The sequence below is a fragment of the Trichoplusia ni genome, chromosome 16 (genome assembly GCF_003590095.1).
Source record: "Trichoplusia ni isolate ovarian cell line Hi5 chromosome 16, tn1, whole genome shotgun sequence".
Lineage (NCBI taxonomy): Eukaryota > Metazoa > Arthropoda > Insecta > Lepidoptera > Noctuidae > Trichoplusia > Trichoplusia ni.
This window is the reverse complement of record NC_039493.1, coordinates 437,298-458,883: the sequence shown is the minus strand read 5'-3', so window position 1 is coordinate 458,883 and position 21,586 is coordinate 437,298. Positions and strand designations below refer to the sequence as shown.

At 33.6% G+C, this 21,586-nt stretch overlaps 1 protein-coding gene across 1 annotated transcript; it reads right to left on the bottom strand.

The window, feature by feature from the left end:
• Nucleotides 1–532: 532 nt before the first annotated feature.
• Nucleotides 533–21,586, bottom strand: LOC113501868 (UNC93-like protein). The gene is made up of 11 exons (XM_026883163.1): nucleotides 20,718–21,586; nucleotides 10,521–10,761; nucleotides 9,263–9,425; nucleotides 8,273–8,396; nucleotides 6,931–7,079; nucleotides 3,906–4,024; nucleotides 3,223–3,382; nucleotides 2,683–2,823; nucleotides 2,023–2,149; nucleotides 1,351–1,471; nucleotides 533–825 (listed from the first exon to the last, which is right to left on the bottom strand). Exons 2-11 carry the CDS (start codon nucleotides 10,742–10,744, stop codon nucleotides 675–677), a joined length of 1,479 nt encoding a protein of 492 aa, XP_026738964.1. The 5' UTR covers nucleotides 10,745–10,761; nucleotides 20,718–21,586; the 3' UTR covers nucleotides 533–674.

The following is a 21,586-nucleotide window of genomic DNA, read 5'->3' as shown; positions in this document are numbered from 1 at the left end:
CTTTTCCTATGGTTAAAGCTTTCCCTTGCTGCAGAAAAGGTTTGCAAATTGATACAATTTACCTTAGTAATATTAAATAAAATAATGAAACAGTTTATTACTTACACTATTTATTTTCAATTTGCTTCAAAAAGAAGTAAATAACACACTATCACAAAATCAAATACTTTTACTTAATAAACATAATTAATCTTACGGACATACCTAGAATGCGAATCCTTAAAAGGCTAACTTTTGTTAAATATATTTCTTAATCATTGCCTGACATTGATACAATTCACCGTCCAAGAAGCACGACTGTGAATTATAGAGAGCAGAAAGAGTAGTAGATCTTAAATAATATTAAACATGGTTAGAATAGATCTTTATTTTGCCTTAATTTTTAAACCGACCTCAAAAACGAGAAGGCCTCCATTTGTCTGTATTTTTATGTTTGTCACCTCAGAAGTTCGGTCTGGATGAACCAATTTTGTTCATTCTTTTTCAATTTTCATGTAATAGCAGAAACATAAAAAAACTGTTTTTTGAAGTCGGTTGCGTATTCTTGTTATTAGAACAATATTATATTATAAAAAGAAAAATTCTACAAACAGTTTTCTATTATAACAATTCAAAATGAGACTGAAAAGAACGAAGTCAACCCAAGCACTATGACAATATCACTTAAGGAACCCTTATGATTGTAAAGGTTCTTGTTCTGGTTTCTTATGAACTAATTCGAAGTTCCTCTCCTGGTTGTGAGCTTTCTTCACTCTGTACTCCATCAGCTCTATAGTACTGTAGCCAGTGAAGCCGATCAAGAGGAAGCCCATGAGGATGTATAACCTACGAAAAAAATACCAAAAATGAGAGATCAACCCTAACCCTAAATAATAGTATTTCATGTATCTAAGTGATTAAGATTTTTCTGGAAAGTCAACAACCGACATCAATATGAAGCATTACACTGTTTTAAGAAGGGTTTTCTTTTGAGGTTCACTTTAGGATTGATCTCATGTGGTTTCTGACGCTTGAAGTTTGACTGGCCTGTCTAGTCTCTAGTGACCCTGATTGCTTAACCGGAGGTCGTTGATTCGATTCCCACTCAGGACAAATGTTGGTGTGATGAGTATAATCATTTGTTCTGTGTCTGAATGAAAAAGTTAAAGGCTCGATTCTTCAGGTAGCTTTTAAGAATTACACGAGTAACTTACATGAAGGCAAGTATTTTTACATTGGTAAATTATGTACTAGACCACTAGCTTAGCTAAAAACAATTATCTGAGTATCCCAAACAAGAAAACTTTTAACATTACGATTTGAAGAAAAATATACAATAAATCTAAATATGTATATATCAGGCATAGTTACCTGGTCCTCACGCAGAGGTATGGCGCGGTCGCGTACGCCAGCACACTGCCGGTGGACTCCCACAGGCGGAAGTTAGCGTACGCGGCCTCTTCAGATCCCGGGAATAGGATGCCGGATAATGCTGAGATATAGATGGTGATGGGTTATACGAGTGTAGTTGCTGGATAAATTCCTCGTGAAAAACGAATGATACTCCAAGTGGAGGTTATGAAATGAGGATTTATTGATGGTTAACATGTGCCAACACAGATCCTTGACTTGGTAGTTTTGCGATCTTTGACTATTCTTTAGTATTTTACACACGATTTAGCAATTTTTACCTATACACCGGAACTCATTTATTAGATGAGGCTAATACTTCAAGATAAGACTAATTATCAGGCATTAGGTAGTGTCAAACTTCCTAGTCTTCGTATTACGACGAAACAGTACCATTATTAATTAGTCGTTAATCTTTCACAAGTACAGCCGATTATTTTTTATGAAAACATCTAAGTTTGCGATTAGTCTAACCAAAGCCTTGGACAGCTTCACTAGATTTTTCACAAGGACAACCAAAAAATATTTTTCTGTTTGAAGAAAACATCTGTGTTTGCGTGTATTCTGAGCAGAAGATGTGACTGTTTCAACAGATTAAAACCCAGTATTGCAAGTAAAGCGTGTATATATTACCGTTGACCTGCACGAGCCACACGGCGTCGGCAGTCCCCCACACGGCGGCCAGCGCGAACAGCGGCGCGCCCTCCCCCGCGCGCGGCCGCCACCACAGCAGCGAGGACAGCAGGCACACGTTCAGTAGCTGGGAGTGGGTAGTACAAGTAGTGGGAAGAATAAAACTATAGGTGATATTTTTTGGAAGATTCTTTGCATCTGTCGTAGTCAGTAACCGATACATGGTCGATAGAAATGTTCTTCGTTCTGAACTTTTTTTTGTAAGTTAATCTACTCATTTTGGGCCCACTAAGAGCCAAATGGTTGAGGCCACTACCCCAAAAATTATTATTCATGACACAACACATGATTATATTCCTTAAAACAGGAATCGTTTTTACAGAAAAACCTTCTTTTTCTGATATAACTGCAAATGTAAACAACCATAGCCTTCTACGAAGTTGTTACTCAGATGAAGCTGAAAAGACAGTTTACACGCTTGCAGTAAAACTACTAAAATAACATAGGCAGAGGCCTATGTTATTTTAGCAGAGGAGCAAGGCAGGCTAGCAAGCAGAGGCTTGTTTGACCTGTTTTTCCAAGTACGTATTTAAAAAGAACACATCTCTTCCTATGAAATTACCCCGCGATTGAAAAACTATATACTTAAATATCACTTACTAGTGCTGTGACCATGACAGGGAACCGTCCTGTGAGCTTGACGAGTGCTCCCGCGATGGGTGCGGCGAGAGCGTTGAACACACCGAAACAGATCATCACGTAACCAATGTTACTGATGCCGTATGAACATCCTATGAACGCCTGCAATGTAACAAACGACAAAAAAAGGTTAGAAATGTTTGCAAGATATTTTTATCGCGACAAAAAGTCATTGTATCGTCTCAATTATATAACAAAAGCTATAAACCTCAAAGTAGGCAAAACTAATCATGAAAATTTTTAGGAAAATTTTAGGTTATACAGAAAAGTGCATAAGGGTATATATAACCGTTTCTTAAAATAGGAACATAATTAAAAAAAGAAAATTAAGCAATAGTGTATGAGGGCAGATTATACCCTTTTCTGTATTACAACATACATTTAAAATAATAACTAGCACTGAGCCAAAAATGTTCCAATCCTTAATGATTAAAAACTCATATTAATTCACAATAACTAAACTCTATAATAGTACCTAGCCCTCACAATCCCGTCCCCTACCTGTGTGAAGTCAGCCGCCATGAAGGCCTGTTCAGCCCCGATGTAGGCGATGACGGGCAGCAGCAGCAGCTGGTAGCGGTGCCGCAGCTGGCGGAGCGTCACCGCCAGGAGGGCGAGCCCCGTCTTACCTGTGCATGCTGTCTTACGACCTTTTGTGTACCTAACATATGAAGAAATTTTGAAATAAACAGAGAAATAAAGTATATTCTATACTAAATAGAATATATTTAAAATTGAGTAAATAAAACTTAATTATTAATTAAAATTTTAACCCCAGAATTCATAGTTTTGAATACTGTGTTACAAGTGAATGGAATTGGAAATTAGTATATAGTGCCTTAAGAAGTTGAATAGCATAGTGATTTATGTGTATAGGTGACACTAAATTGCCAGGCGCCAAAGTTTTTATTTTTAGCAAGGAAATTTATAACCGTGTCACATCTAAGTACCATTGATAGGTAACTACGGTATTCGTGCCGCTATTTTTTCAATTTTTCTTATTTCTGCAAGCGAGCACCTAAAACCATGTAAAATAAGGAATATTCCTTATTGCGCACTACAAGAGAACAGGATAATTACAAATAGTTTATAGTGACATGATGCCACAACCACCGGTCTTATAGCTAACGGCGATCTTTACCAGACAATAGTTATTATTATTACACACTTTTTAACAAACTTACCTAGTCAAGGAGTCAACTCCGACGGCCACCAGGAATATGGCGAAGGCCATGCACGCCAAGTACACACCAGCTATCACCTGAATCTTAAACGGTGATGGTGGCTCTAGGTTCACGTTTTCCTAGAATATTATCATCAGTAATTAAAAAATCCTATTATTACGCGCTATGGCTATGGCTATATTATATCTAGAAAATCCATTGCCTACAAAGACACTAAGATACAATTCGGTTACTTAAAACTGATTGACATTTTTTCAGGCCATTAGCTGATATCCTTTGTGACTACTAGTCTTAAAACACAAAATCCAAATCTATTCATACAAGTTAAGCTTCATAGTAGCTCTTTTTTAACGTCGAAGTATGATATTCAAAGAATCTCTCACGTGATAGTAACTAAATTTGAAATTAAAATAATCTTGTGCGTAGTGAGCCACTGTCCGTTGTAATCGGACACCGTGACCGAAATTTCTGATGAGGACCAAATATGTAGTTTATGGTAAAATAGATGACCTTCATACTTGGACATTCATGAGCGTATGCTTCAAGGTCATGTTTTTTTAAGTCATTTTTTGTGACATGCCAATAATACCTTATTTCGGTTGTAGTAGTGGCTTAGTGTGATATAACTTCTGGGAGGCCATGTCCAGTATAGGACTTCAATAAGAAATGAAATGAAATGAAATGAAATGAAATGAAATGAAATCATTTATTCTGCAAATAGGATATTTCATCACTTTTACATGTCTTTTTATAAGAACGCTGGAGCCGACATTTCCTATCTGACTACCCTGAGAAGAAATGTCGAAACAAACTCATGGGGTCGTAGTCTCTTTTAAAGTCCAGACAGTTTTAAAATATGAGTAAAGTGTATAAACTAATGCAGAGTATTTCAATGGAATGGATAATAATATACCTGCATAAGGTTTATACTTACAAATATAAATATATGTTGGAAAAGATAAAAAAAAAAAAACCGCAAATAAGTTGCATATTGGATTAAATAATAATTAATATTAGTAAAAATAAATTCATGCAAAAGCACAAAAAATGTCAAAACTGTAAAAGATTATATGCAAAAGCACAAAACATGTCAACAATTATAAACACAAATAATTATAGCTGTATAAGCGAGCAGTTCAATCCCAAGCGTTTTTATCATTTACATAATCGGATATTTTGTAATATCCTTTTCCGGATAGTTTTAATTTAATAAAAGTTTTAAATCTCCTAGTCGGTAGCTTACGAACATGAATGGGAAGCTTGTTGTAGAAACGTATACATTGACCCATGAACGAGTTGCTTACTCTATGGAGACGAGTAGCATGTACGGCTAAATTATGTTTGTTCCTTGTATTAACTGAGTGAACATCGGACAATTTCACAAAGTTTGATTCGTTTTTATGAACAAACATTAAGTTCTCAAATATATACTGTGAAGTTACAGTCAGAATGTTTATCTCTTTGAATTTCTCTCGGAGAGAAACTCTAGGGCCCAAATTATAAATGGCGCGGACAGCCCTTTTCTGAAGCACAAAGATAGAATGAATATCTGCACAGCCTCCCCAGAGGAGAATCCCGTACGACATAAGGCTATGAAAATAACTGAAATAAACTATTCTGGCTGTATCCACATCAGTTATCTGTCTAATTTTTTTTACAGCATAGGCCGCTGAACTTAGCCTGCCTGATAACTTAGTAATGTGAGGGCCCCACTGTAACTTGGCATCCACAGTTATGCCAAGAAAGACAGTTGACTCAACAGGGTCCAATTCTAGCCCATTCAGTTGTACATTGGTACTTAATTGCCTTACATTCGGCATTGAAAATTTTATTAATTTAGTTTTACTTGGGTTTAAAAGTAGATTATTTATATTGAACCAATGAACAACCTTTGCAAGGGCAAAGTTAATTTCCTCAAAGTCTTGAAGCTGACGTTTAATTTTGAAAACAAGTGATGTGTCATCAGCAAATAATAGAATTTTGTGATTATCCCTTACATGAAAGGGTAAATCGTTAATATAGATCAAAAATAGAAAAGGTCCTAGTATTGAACCCTGTGGTACACCCATAGTTACAAGAGCTCCTTCAGATTTTTTGCCATTTACATCTACTCTTTGAACTCGTTTTTTTAAATAAGAGCTTAATAGACTAAGAGACTTATTTCTTATGCCATAGTGTTGCAGTTTTCTGATAAGTGTATCGTGACAGACACAATCAAAGGCTTTGGACAAGTCACAGAATATACCTAAAGCATCTTGTGAATTCTCCCAAGCCTCATACACATTTTTGAGTAACTCCACACCCGCATCAGTAGTAGACCGACCCTTGGTAAATCCGAATTGTTTAGAATGAAAAAGATTATGTCTATTGAAATGAATTAGCATTTGGTTCAGAATTAATTTCTCAAAAATTTTGCTCAAAGTGGGCAAAATTGAGATTGGTCTAAAATTAGTTGGATCGGTTGTACTTCCTGATTTGAATAATGGAATCACTTTACTTAACTTCATTAAATCTGGAAACACACCGGAGGCGATACAAGAATTGAATACTATTGCTAGGAATGGGGCGATTGATTTAATTATTGAAGATATAATATAAACAGAGAGTCCCCAAAGGTCAGCAGTTTTCTTAACTTCAATATTCTTAAATGATTCTAAAATTTCCTTGGCGCTAACAAATGTGAATTCAAAACCTGTTCCGCACTCCTCAACACATTCTCGGAGTATCGAGTAAGAGTAAGCTGAATTGATTGATTGATTGTAGCCTCAGGGGTGCTATGGACTATGGAGCAAGAACACTAACGTGTCTTCGGTTACTACTTAGATTACCACTATAACTCAAACGAAATACTAAACTAAAAAATCCATAAAAACAAGCAGCATATTTGGAAAATGAAAAAAAAACTGATTTTACACGAGGTTTCAAAAAAACAAAAACGGTTTTTTTTTTAACTTGAAAAAAAGCTAATACTTAATGGAAAACGGTAGAGAAGTCAGAAAGAAATGAACATTCTGATGCAACTTACGTGAGAAGCAGTAGCACTGCAGAAATTGACGCCGCAAGTAGCGGCGACATCCACAGAGGGAGCACTTGTTACGTTAGTAAACAAAGCGGCCGATATAGGGGTCGTCTCGTTCAGCAGTCGCGGTTCTTCGCCGAGAGTGGAAGATAATACTGTAAAAACATTAAACTACGTTAACTATTACTTTTTTTGTTACAAAAGTAAGGGAGAGTATGTAATTCATATATTGTGGATCAAGAGTCAGTGTATTAACAGAAATATGTAGGTGTTCATAAAATGTCAAAGAATATTTCTTAAGCACAACATTAAACTATTAATTTGAGAAATCTCCCTAAATTAACAACACTGCACTCTCCTGCAGTATCCTTTTTATTCTGATTTGTAGTCCGTCAAAGGTATGCCTCCTCCAAAACTGTGTAATTTTACGTCCTACGTAAAAACAGATCGTGTACGAGATAACGGTTTTATAGTATATTTATATCATTTTAAGTTATTTTTAACCCCCTAAAATAAATCAGACGAAAACTCTATGTTTTGTAACTCCGTATGAGCTGGCAATTCACGTACACTTTTTTTTTATTCATGTCAAATATTAGCACAAAAATATTACCCAAGTATAGCCTATAAATATCTGAATATAGCCTACTTCCTAACACATATCTCATAATATATCTTCTCGTTATCTAAATTTGGACGAAGGCTAAATTGTTCACGACGTTTTTGTCTTAACTTTCACTGACAAATTGTCTTTGCGATAGGAAGTGAGCTTTGCAAGCAAGTCACCTTGACTCGTTTGTAAGATTATTTTGAGCGAGTTGTTTCCTGATATGTTGTGGTTTAAGTATAGATTGTTGTTTAACATAAATACCAACAGGTCAAACCTATTTTTATAAACTGTGCATTCGTAATTTCTTTTTTTCATCGCGTTTTGTTATTTACTTATTGAATTATTGATGGTCACAAGGAGAGCTAATATTGGCAGTCAACAGTAGTGTTTTCCCAAGTTTAACAACTTCTCTTTCCCATATTACAGTCATGCGATCTTCTTTTTGATTAAATTATTAATTGGACTATCATCTATTATAGCCTTACTTAAGCTTGATACCAAATGGTTAAAGTTGAAACAAACTAAAGTTCCAATAAGAGAAAAGTATGAGCAAGTAAACTAACTTCACTAAAATCGATCAGGACTGAAAACAATAAAAAATGACTATAAGCACTTCGATTTTCTAATGGTTGGTCTGCTCGGTTTCACAAAACTCAGCGTCAATGAAACGCTCTGTTATAAATTAACTAACTCCTTACCAAATATTTGCCATGTACTGATTATGTCGTAGTAACTTACCGGCGGAGGATATCAGGTTACCCCACACTTGTGCCATCTGGTAGAACATGTAGAACAGCCCAAAGAACCGTACAACCAGCACCTCTGCTGATATTCCTGACAACTTGGCGTAAGGTTCTGCTACCTGGAACATGTGCAAAAGATTTCATAAGGAATATACCTTCAACGCGTGTAGGTCTTTTACATGCAACTTACAATCATCTTTTTTAAGTAAGCAGTAGTCCATTTTTAAAATGATCTTACTGATTGTATGCATTTGTTTCCCAATTTCCACTTTGCCATTTAATAGTCGTAATTAAAACCACTTTTCGACATTGGATGACTTAAATTACACCGAAACGGACAAAAAATAAAGCTTTTCGTTGCTTAAAGAAAAGGGAATGGTAAGTCCATTTACGCTAAGTTTTTCTAACGTGAAGGAGAGCTGCACATATTAGGTTACCAGGGCTTTCTGGAGGCTTTTTTCGGCACACAGATTAGATATTAAAAGAAGGGCACGGTCTGTTTATTGCGACGTTCTTCAAATTATGATATAAATGATAATAATGTATCTAAAACCTATATATTAGTGACCTACATTTATGTATGTAAGTCAAAAAGCTTTAAATTTGTACGTTAGTGATTTTAATTCGTTTAAATTGCGTAATACATTTTCAATAGAGTCATTATCTAGTTATTTGACCTGCACACAGCTGTCGCCAGTTCGTAAACTTCTTATTAAAAGCAGTTTAGAACTTGCGGTCTGTAATGTATGCATTTATGGGCAGTTAATTTGTTAGCAGTTGATTATTTTTGTTAAAGTATTAACTTACCTCGATTTTTTTTGGTATGGTATTTGTATTATATGTTTATATTAAAAATATTATTGCACAGTGTTTTAAGAAAAAGTACTCCACATGCGTGGGAGGGAATGCGAGTGGATGACCAATAACTTGGGGACATTGAGACATCTATAAGCTCCTAAAAAATAAAAGGAATTAAAATTCTTACCACAGAAAGGTATGTGCACTTAGCACACCATAGTGGACCTCCGCCGAAACCGACCATCATCCCCGCTGGGACCAGGGTGTAGAGGCGAGGGTACAACTGGGCAGCTATGAAAGGCATGTACGCAATGAAAGATACCGCCACGGCCCACTTGCAGCCCAGCCATCTGATATAGAAAACACATTTTAACTTTAACTATCCCTACATTTTATTTGTTTATTTTTATATTATTTATTAGGAAAACTTACAGCTAATAACAAAGAATAAACAAGTTTACAGCAAAACTGCCACCGATAGTAGAAAAAAAATAAAAATACAAACAGTATAAGTGTCGGTCAAATCAAAAGCACGTAGCGACATATCGAATAATAAATTTTGATCATTAGCAAAAAAGAGCTTGCACAGAGTTCTTTTAGGTTAACCCAACCCTGTATTGAAGTTAAGGAACACAGGTTGGGAAGTCAGTCGCACATTACACAATATACAGTAGCACGTTTCGTCTCGAAACTTCTACAACTGCAATAATCTTACTGTAAGAAATGCTGGTACCTAGGCATAATATTGTAGAAAGGAATCAAGTCGCTGGTAAAAAGCTTTGGCATGATTAGATTATATTAATGGATCTCAGTTTCTTCATTTTAGAACCTTCTAATCCTTATTTAGCACTTAGGAAAGGGCCATTTTGATAAGCACACCAATAGAAGCTAAACCTAAATTTAAATGTAGATATTTGATTTTGAATTTCAGCCAAGACTCGAATAGAGTAGAGAAATCCCATGCTATAGTGCTTTGAATTCAGCCTGTCTATACAAGTGACTTAGTACAAGCGTTAACGCTGAACAAATCGCTCATTTGTATTAAAATGACAGCTTGAAGTCACGCCACTCGTCGAAAACCATTGTCATTCCCATACATGTAAATGACTCGATAAGGCACTTACAATTCTAAAATTGATACTTGCCCAGTGACTATGATATACTCGTACCTACGTAAATACCTTTATTCGGCATCGATTTGTTTTATTCTACTCACGAAAACCCTTCATTTTTATTACATGTTGAATCTAATTTGAGGTTCCAAACGAATATATTTATTCAATATGGTCACCTATTTAATTTTGAACGATTCGACTTGAATAGAGATTATTTATTTAATCAGGCACCTTAGCTGTTTCGACTACCTAATCAGTTGAGGTATAGGTACAAAATGAGATACCAGCGTACATTTAAAAAATTACTTACTTATATCTTGCTTGACTTACTTAATGATAACTGTCGGTAACAATATATTAGAAAGTATTAAAGAGAAGTAGATTGCCGCGAGAGTAAACGCCCCTGCGCCTGCGTCGCTGTTCACAGAGCTCTGAAGATTGGCCGTCCCGTGGAAGGCTGTGAACTGCACCATAAATGCGAAGCCGAGAACTAAGATGTTCCTGTTGATACGCCATTTTTCATTGGTGCCAAATATCACTGATGTTTCCGGCATGGTGACGTCTTTTTAATCTGGAATTAAATTAAAATACATTGATACTTAAAATAAGTACATTGATTATAAAAATGTATGTTAGTGAATATAATACACCAACGCCGACGTCCAAAAAACGGGAAGGTTCTTCGGAAAAGGCCGATTTTCGCAGTATAAAATAGAATATAACATACATTTTAGTCAAGTCCAAGTACACAAAAATAAAGTGTAAAAATGCAATAACGCTGAAAAATACGCATCCCACTTGTGCCAAAACATTATTTATCCTTCAAAGATTTTATTTTCATTTTTCTCGTCAGAGACGAATCTTGTTACATAAATGATTGTTCAAACAATTTTGGTAAAATGTGGTGCATTTTAAAATTACATGGTAAATAAGAGTAATAAGACTACCTATAGTTTTAAACTAAAACAAAGTTCCACAAAAAATCTTCCTTATTTTGCTTTTAAGGAAGTAAGAATGCATTTTATGCTGACTTGATTACATATAACATGTTTTCAAATATTTATGGATAATAAAGACTAATAAATACATGAATAGATTACCATACATTATTTAGCGGACTGTGAGATATTAAATTTATAAAGGATGTTTTTATTTATCGCGTAGAACGTATTGCAAGGTTAGCAAGCTTTTAAAGAGGCGCTACTTATTTCTCATTTCGCAGGTTTTTAGTTTACAACGACAAACTATTATTGTATAAATATGTATCAAATGCAGACGATTCAAAATACCTAATTTTAATAATATTAAACTAATTTTAATGTAAAATACTTCACCTCTAAAAACAACACCCATTATATAATAAAACCACAACAATTAACTGCTGTTTTTGTTTTATAGCTGAAACTAATTCGTAACAGGTTTCATTGCAATATTTTAAACAAATAATCATTATATTTCTAAATAATACATTTTAACATATTTTATATTAAATGCTAAGTTTAATAGATTAATTTTATACAATAAATATGAAAACCTTAATGCTTTGTTTCGTTACATTTTCAATTACGTAATTCTCTAATCTCATTAACTACAGTAAAATGTATTTGCTTACAACACTTAGTATAATATTAATATGCTAGTCTATCTGAACTTGACTGATCGAATCAACTGATTTTCTTATGGAACGCACGTTTTGCGTACGAGTTACAAATTACTTATTAGCTAACCTTTAAGGTTTAACAAGAATGTCTAACGAGTTGAATATTAGGTATCTACATGCGTGTTTCCTAATAAGTGTGTCGGTGAATATTTTCGATTTAGATCTAGACTTTGATTTTGAAAAACTTTGTAAGAAATTTAGAAATTTTTAACCAATGATGATCCTGTTACCGCCTTATCAACAAATGGGAGTTGAGCAAAGTCAAAAATCGGTATTCACTATATTTTTTTTCGAATTCAGTCTTTTAGTGTCTTTGTCTAGTATTGCTTATCACAACACGGTTTGGCTACAGTTGATTTGTCGTTTCCTAATAATCTGGAGAATACATAGAATACAGCTAAATCAACTGTCACAAATATAAATTTAAAACATTGTGTATATTAATACAACAGATCACAATACGTGCCGAACACTCCCTTCACCTATTTTGCATTCAAGGACTAAGGAATTAAACTGTATTGATACTAACCGCTTCAAACCGGTTCAGAAATACTGTAACTAAAATATTAAGAATACTTACTAAAGAAATGAACTGACGAACTAATTGATAATGAAGGGGGTTAGTCCCAATTGTTTAAAATACCTTTGCTAAATGCAGTTTCATGTGCAACGTTTGTTCTAATTTGTTTTTTTATCATCCAAAATGAAGAATTAGCATTACATGTGATAACAAACCATAAATTTACCTGACTAGTGCTATCTGTTTGTACTAATGAGTGTTCTGAAATAATGTTCTGTTGAATTCGACGTGCGAAGTACTGTTTGGTTTTGCGAAAATGACGACGAACTATATAGCTAACATTCCAAAGTTGAAAGGGCGCGAAAACTATAAAAATCAGTGTACAAGTTCAGATAGTAGCACAATCCAACGCGTTTAGTGCTATTTTCTTGAGTGGAAAATTCAACTGCGATAGTCGGTACATAGATAGCGGAGCCAGCAAACACATGACAGCGAAAAAAGAGTTTATTATGAAGACATGATATAAACACTAAATCAAAGAAATAATTGTTGCGAACAAAACATGCGTCCCCGTGCTATGTTCAGGTGATGTAAACATTATCACAGTACTGAACGATGTAGAATATGACATCACAGTTTCAGAAGTATTGTGCATACCCAGTTTAACAACAAACTTGCTTTCTGTACGTCAATTAATCAAGAATGGCAATAAAGTAACTTTCAATGATAAATTTTGCTATATTTATAATGAACAGAAGACTCTTGTTGGAAAAGCAGAATTAGTAGATGGTGTGTACAGACTATACACTAAGAAAACTGAACAGGTATTGGCAGCTACAGCCAAGGTATCGAGTGAAACTTGGCATCGACGAATGGGACACATTAACAGTACTAGCTTGAACAAAATGAAGGATGGAGTTGCAAAAGCTATCGCATACACAGATAAAGCAACTATTGACAAGTCTAAGTGTACTGCTTACTGTAAGGGGAAGCAGGCTAGACTATCTTTTCAGCCTAGCTTGACTTATACCCAGGACATTCTACAGCTGATACACTCGGATGTGTGCGGTCCGATGGAAAATTTATCTATTGGTGGATCCAGATATTATGTGTTGTTTGTGGATGATTTTAGCAGAATGGCTTTTGTGTACTTCATGAAAACAAAGACTGAGGTATTTAAGTTTTTTAAGGAATTCCAGTCAATCGTAGAAAACCAGACAGATAGGAAGATAAAGATTTTAAGAACGGACAATGGTGGTGAGTTCTGCAGTCAAAACTTTGAAACAACAAGGAATAGTTCATCAAAAAAGTAATGCCTACACACCTCAGCAAAATGGTGTGAGTGAAAGGATGAATAGGTCACTAGTAGAAAAGGCAAGATGTCTGATTTTTGATGCAGGTCTAAGTAAAAAGTTTTGGGCAGAAGCTATTAACACATCTGCGTACCTAAGAAATCGGTCAGTTGTTAAGGGTTTAAACAACATTGCACCGTATGAAGCCTGGACTGGGAAGAAACCTAACTTGGATCATATACGTATTTTTGGGAGCAAAGTTATGACACACATACCAAAAGAAAAGCGCTTGAAATGGGATATGAAAGCTAAAGAACTTATTTTGGTACGCTATGCAGAAAATACGAAAGGCTATAGGGTTTATGATCCTGAAAACAACTCAGTTGAAATTAGCAGAGATATCATTATAATGGAACCATCCCAAAATACAGTTGATATTCCTATTATGTGTAAGGTTTCAGCGGAGGAACAGAGTGAAGAAGAGGAAAGTCGTAATGCAGATAGCACAGATACTGAATGTGATTGTAATGGTATCATGTATATTCCAGAGACTTCTTCAGTAACTGACTCATATGAGAGTATTTCTGATACAGTATCAGAACCAGAAACTTCATTATTAGACTTGAATCAGGACCTTCCCAACAAACGAGTGAGAAAAGTACCCGATCGATTCGCTCACAATCATTTATGTATTGTAGAATCAGATGATCAGAATATAATGGATATTACACTCGAGGAAGCTTTAAGTGGACCTGAAAGTAAATATTGGAGAGCAAGTATGGAGGAAGAATTAGAATAGTTTAAGGAGAATGATGCATGGGAACTTGTGGATAAGGCTTGTGACTCTACAGTTGTGCAGAGCAAATGCGTGATTAAGAAAAAATATGATAGTCTTAGTAATGTACGTTATCGTGCCAGATTAGTGGCAAAAGGTTTTTCACAGAAAGCCGGCATAGACTATCATGAGACTTTTCTCCTGTGCTACGTTATTCTACTCTTAGATTATTATTTTCTTTAGCTGTAAAATTAGGTTTATATATACGTCATCTTGATGTAACGACAGCTTTCCTTAACGGTTTTTTGAATGATTCTGTGTATATGCAAAAACCTGTAATGTATAAGGATGATATTAAAGATGTTAAAACTTAAACGTGCCATCTATGGACTTAAGCAATCCTCGCGTGCATGGTATGAGAGAGTCAATGATCACTTAGAGTCTTTCGGTTATTTAAAATCCAAGTATCAACCTTGTTTATTTACGAAGTTTAAAGGAAATGTTAAAGTGATAATAGCTTTGTTGGTTGATGACTTCTTTGTATTTTCACGTTGTGAAATTGCAAGGGATCAGTTAATAAAAGATTTAAGCAGTAAATTTAAAATAAAAGATCTAGGCCAAATAAAGCAATGTTTAGGCTTAAGAGTGAATGAATATATATGAAAATGTTATAACTGTTGATCAAGAACAATATGTAGAAAGCTTGTTGAAAAGATTCAACATGGTCAATTGTAAGACTGTGGAAACTCTTATGGAGGTTAATATAAATTTAGAAAAATCTGAGAACAGTTTTTGTGATAAGAAAAGTTCTTTAAAGCATAAATATTTTACTAAGAAACTTGGTGTACTGGCGATTTCAAGCTATCTATGATTTTGTTAAGAGGAGGTGTTAGCATTACATGTGATAACAAACCATAAATATACCTGACTAGTGCGATCTGTTGGTACTAATGAGTGTTCTGGAATAAAAGCTGTCTATGACAAAACGTCAATGTGTGAATTATTATCAATCGCTTTGCCAAACATAGGTTTTAGGTGCCAAAATTTACCAAACCAGGTATAATGGGGCTGACGAAATTTAACTTTATTTTCCTTTTATCAAATAGCAAAGCAAAATATAGCAAATATGAATTAAACAAATTGCAGTCATCAGAAAAAGGCGAAAATACATGTAAATGTGAAATACATCTTTATCTGGCGGACTAATAGCTTTACTTCTCATACCCAGCCGTTATCCCTATAGATAGTATGGTACAAGATAATAGAGAAGCAGATACGTTACATGTTATAAATCAGCGTCTCGTTTCTATATCTTATTTCGTTATTTTAGGTGGTAGGTCCTTTGAATCCTTGCAACTAAAACCCAACTGACGAACCAGCACAAGCACTTTATATGCAAAACATATAGCAACGTATCGATTTATGATTGTCAGCTCTAAGTAGGTAATGCAATTTTAAATAGTATGTTTAGAGCTTGTTACAAACCTGTCGTAATTCTATTGAATTAGATAATTAATCTTAGAGAACATAACATGTTTAGGTTTATTGAAATAGTGAGACAATCTATTTGTAGTCTGCTAGGAGCTGCGGATTTGCCAGCGTTCTTCGCGGTTCTGTTAAAAGAAAACAAATTAAATACGTTAGATCCTAGCTAAGATTGCGCTGTATGCCCCTCTGTCCACAGGCTGTATCTAATATATAGAATTATTGTATCGCGGTGTTTGCACTTAAACTTCTCCGAAACGGCTTGACCGTGAAATTATCTGTGCATACCTAAGTCTGAGAATCAGAAATCAATTTTCAACTGTTTTCAATTTTTCATCTGTGTATTATGTTTTTTCGTGCAACATGGCAAAAAAACTTTTGCTTTACATTAAAACAAAAATTTAAAGAAAAATAACTTTGTTGATCTCATTCGATATGACGCACAGACGCTTCAATTTTATTTATATGTAAAGAACCATAAAAGTTACGTAGGATGCTTGCTTACAATTATGATTAATACTTTAGTATTGGCATTAAGCGATACGATATAGCAATTTATCATACTGTTTGGTTTCTCTTGGTAATCATTTGTCTCGGTTTATATAATTTTAATAAAGGCCGAGTTATTAAATATTTAATTCATTGCTAATATTGTCCGTCTGTAACATGAAAAATTCCCTTCGGGACTCTGATCGCCAAATGTCACTACTTCTGACTATCATTAGTAGCCAATTTCTTGTTGTAATAAGTACTATTTGTCTAACCAGCTTGTTCTCATATTTTGTAGTTAGGTCAACCACCTTCACAACATATAATTTGCCTGATACCTAGCAAATATCTCATGTTAGTCAATTATATAAGAATCTGTACACAGCACGGATACAATGAATTGACCTTGGCCCGACACAGTCGCACCTGAGGTCAATCGATTGCACGAACTTATAAATCAAAGCTTCGATTGTATTTAAAAAACTTTGCATTAGACATTGAATACATTTTTCACATTCTAGATCTGTCAGATCATAAAATAATAGCGGTCAAGGGGAGGTTGGTATTAAAAGCACAGTTTGACATACAAATTAAGACTTTGAAATAAATTTTGATATTATTCTAGCGTCAAAATACAAAAAATACGAATGAGAATATGCTCTCATTTATGAAAATAGCAGATCTAATTATATTGGTCGTTTTTACTAAAACTAGCGACTGTTGAAATAGAACTTTGCTACAGGTACGGAAGAAGTAACTAAATACATACGACTATGTATAATTTGTATGTAAAGATATACTTTAATATTATATTATCTTAAAACTAGACTATTCTTCCTCTTAGTCAAGCTCATATCATGCGTCTACTGGACTTTCCAACACATTTTTAATTATTTGAATGTTGTTTTCGCGGAACTTCACTAGAAGAATGCGATACCAAGTATAGTTAAAATTGACAGAATCATTTGTAATTCCTTTTGTGTTTTAAACATGTTGCAATATTACGTCAATCAAGTCAGTTCCTTGAATTAAAATGCAGAGCGCAGAAGTATGGAATATTGCGACACTACGTAACAACTTAGATCTTAGATATAGGAAATAGTGTAGTACCTAAATCAGTCGATAAATATTTCGACACTATTCGTGTACGATCGAATTTATGAAAATGACAGATCTAAGTCATGTGAAGAAACGAAACTACGAAACCTAATAATATTTTCATAAATTTAGGCCTTTTTTACTTACGCCAGTGACTATAGAAGTGTATCTTAACTGACTATCTATAATTTTGCAAAGGACTTTCAAGACTTGGCAATATTTTACAAAGACTACAATTAAAAACACTCGTATACTCGTTTTAAACTCGTACTTATTGCTGAATTTTATTTTTCAATAATCAAGTTTTAAAATACAGAAACTATGTAGACTTTAAACTTGCGAATTTACAGGTCATTTCTCCAAGTTATTTTTTAGAACAATTATATGTAATAATTAAAAGACCGAAAATCGTTTAAAAAAATAAAAACTAAAGGGGTTTTAACATGAGTAGACAATAATATTATATGACTATCAATACGTTTCTAAAATGCGCGTACAATATATAAGATTGTCATAGATCTTGCTTCTATTTACATATTTAATTCACATATATCTATGTAGGTATATAATATGCTCTACAATGAAAAAGTCATGTTAAGTTTGAGTTTTTCGAAAAACTTTTTGAAACTATCATATTTATCTTTAGGTGTCAGTTTTCGTGTTAGGATATCTAAAATGGCTTCTTTTGTTGTAACCTTTTATATAACCGGATACCTAATACCGAATACTAAATTTAATATCGAATGAAATTATAACACCGCAGACCCAGTTTAATAACGTACTTAATTAAATGTCCAACAGTTGTCATTGATGAATTAAAATCTCCAATACAATTAGCACGTGTAGGTAAATGTAAATAAAATTTAAAGCTGTTATAAAAACCACAAGTAATATAACACCGAAGAGCAAAAAAAGGCTCTGCTTATTTTATATAGGCTAGTTATTTTTTCCAGTTTAACCTTCAATTAAATACGCAGACAAGTTCTGTAGGCAACGATACATATATTTTACAATCATTTTATAGATCTCGACTTTATAAATAAGTTAATATTCAGCACAAAACAAAGTCATATAATCACGGCGTGAATTATGATTCATTTGAATTGGTAATCGATACAAAGGCGTTATTTGTTGTGATATTTAATAAATCTAGAAGCACTTGTTTCTAAGGGATATACAGTAAGGCCTATGTTTTATGGAAATTATGCCGGGACTAGCTTTGACTAGGCCACATAAAGTTGTCGTGTTAATTGAGAAAAACAATTGATAAAACGGTAACTTTTGTACCCACTTTTTTATTATTCTCAAATTTCGTTTGTAAGGTACATATTCTGTTTCGAAAAATAATCATTAAGATTGTAGGCAGTCTATCAAGTATTAATAAATATGTATACTATTTTATAGCCGTCATATAAACGATCTTTACATGCAGTAATCCTTCATTATTTCTAATCACTAAATAGTTACCAGATGGGTCGTATAAAGACTCTATGGCACTGTGAACGCCTCATCCTTCATGTGTGTATGCATACTATGACTATTTAACAGTTAAAAATCAATAAAATTAAATTAAGGTTAATTTCCTAACTTATTAACCATTCGTTGTCCTTTCCTGTCTAACATTATTACGTAAACTGTAAGTTTTTCTAACTAAACCTAATTGTTACGTATTCGCTAATTATAAGGTATTTAGTCTGTGACCCCTACTGTTCATTATCACCTATAAACCTTTTTGGCAAGCGTCATAATGAAGGCGTTATGCATATTGCTGTTACCTTGCTTTGTACGTAAGAAGTAAACTACAAGTGGCATGGGCTCACAATTTTATTTTATTCTGAAGAAATTCTGTCTTTAAGTTAAGTATGACCCGTTGAACTATAAAAGAAAATCATTTTCCATAAGATTTAGCTCAAAAACTCGCAAGTATTTAAATAAGCTAAGAACTGTATGAGTAATAATATATTGATTTATTATTATTTTATTACTGTTTTATACGAGACAATCTCAAAGATGTAATGTTGAATAGAGTACATCTATGTCTCTACATCATATTTTACATAAGACTTTCTGTAATGTTCACACAAAATAGGATTTTTTCTCTGATTCTATTTAAAAGTTTTGTAATATTTCAATATAAACATAATTTACGAGACAGTAAATGGGTACTCGCGGTTTATTTTAAACGACAAACTTGTGTGGGACAAAAACTTGACATCCGTGATTTTAGCATTACCTTTCACAATGCATGTGTGACAATACGGAATAGTTGTGCCCTTGACTTGCGCTATGATAGCCAAAGGCTACTGTTTCAATTATAATAGCATTACCCACTCATTGTGTCAAACATAATTTATTTTTACAATTATTTTTAACAACGGCCTTAACTGAAAAAGGCTTCATTATTTTTCTAAAACTACAATTGACAATGTCACAAGTTTTTGTTTTTTGAACCAAACAATCACTTTACAATTGTGGCTAGTAATTAGATAATTTAATTACGTTTTGAATTTTATTGTTAGTTTTGTTACTTTTATATTTCAGTCTAGATAAAAGATCAGTATCGTGAGAAAACCACATCCAGAATATGGGCCTTGAAATCCTAAAATGCTGAAATAAAACTTCATATTTGAAATGTGTACATAATATGGATAAAGTTTTAAAATGCAAGGAAGCCTAGCTGTTCATCCCTCAATGTCTTAACATTAATTCACTTTTAAAAAGCCGTAGAAGATTAATAAATTTAGCCATTTATTTAAGTTACAAAATAAATGGCTAAATTTATTAATCTTCTATTACAATTTGTAGGCTTGGTAAAATTTACTTAATTAATTTACCTATTCGCTGCTTTTGCTTAAATTGAAGCTTTTGATCTACTCCAAGAAAAGTACGTGTGGCACGCACTAATTTCATTTAAAATGAACAGGGCCGTTATTAAAACTCGCGTAAATAACAGCGAGCTTTATAGCTCGTATTTAATAGCTGTAATTTGTTTTTAATTTCATTAATCAAATCAAAAAAAGCAAATAATTAAAAAGCAACAGATATTTTTTTCTTTTTTGGAAATATCTAATATGGAGAACTGGGGAAAAATACGTTACTACCTAGGTAAAAACTAAAATAAACGACAATAATTACTAACCAAAATATAAAATCCAGTGCAGTATTGTAAAAAACAAAAATATAATATATATTTATATTAGTTTCTTACCTTTCAACAAAAATCCGTGTCCTCCAATGATACTCCGAAACTTTATTATTTCATTTTCTTGCACAGAAATAAAGCACTACAAGAAACATAAACTTATTTCAAGTAAATGAATTCAAAATATATTTTTGTAACTTAATTGTAATCAATTACACCACTTTCCCGCCAATTAATTTATGACATATGAAAAATGATATAGAAAAAAAAAACGATCACATTCAGCCAGGACTTAAAAAAAGAATTTATTTAAATCGTTCTATTGTTCCGATTGTTATTCCGGCAAGGCGAGTGTCCGAACCACAAGATAATGGGTGCCTAACTAAGTAAACGGTGCTTGCTAGAGAGCCTGTTAGTCGTACGTAGGATTGGGCGCGTTTTCACAACACTATTTATATATTTATGCAGAGTACACGTGCTTTATTCTAGTCGCAGTGTATTTTATTGGAATGCACGGTCATTATCAATATACTGGTACATTTCGACAACAAAGATATAAAAGTCACTTTAAATTGTTACAATTTTTATAAAATTCTTCAACAGAACGGAATGTTCGGAGTTTACTTTAAAATAGAGCTTTTCACATTGCCGCTCGTCCGAAATGCAATGAAGTAACTGAGAGAAGAGTGGTCGTGAAAAGCCTTCGATTTTTGCTTCGTTTCCTCAATATGATACAATTTCGTTCGGTAAATGTCATCGCAGCGTACTTCCGATTATTGTGATATTTACAGAATGAACCCTGTTATTATTGTAGGTAATAAAGCTATTAAGTTAAACAACAGTCAATAAAATAAAAAAGCCATCAAAATGTATAATTGCCATGATATACCTTTATTTACTTAAGTTAATTCAAAATCATAATAAAAAATTGAATA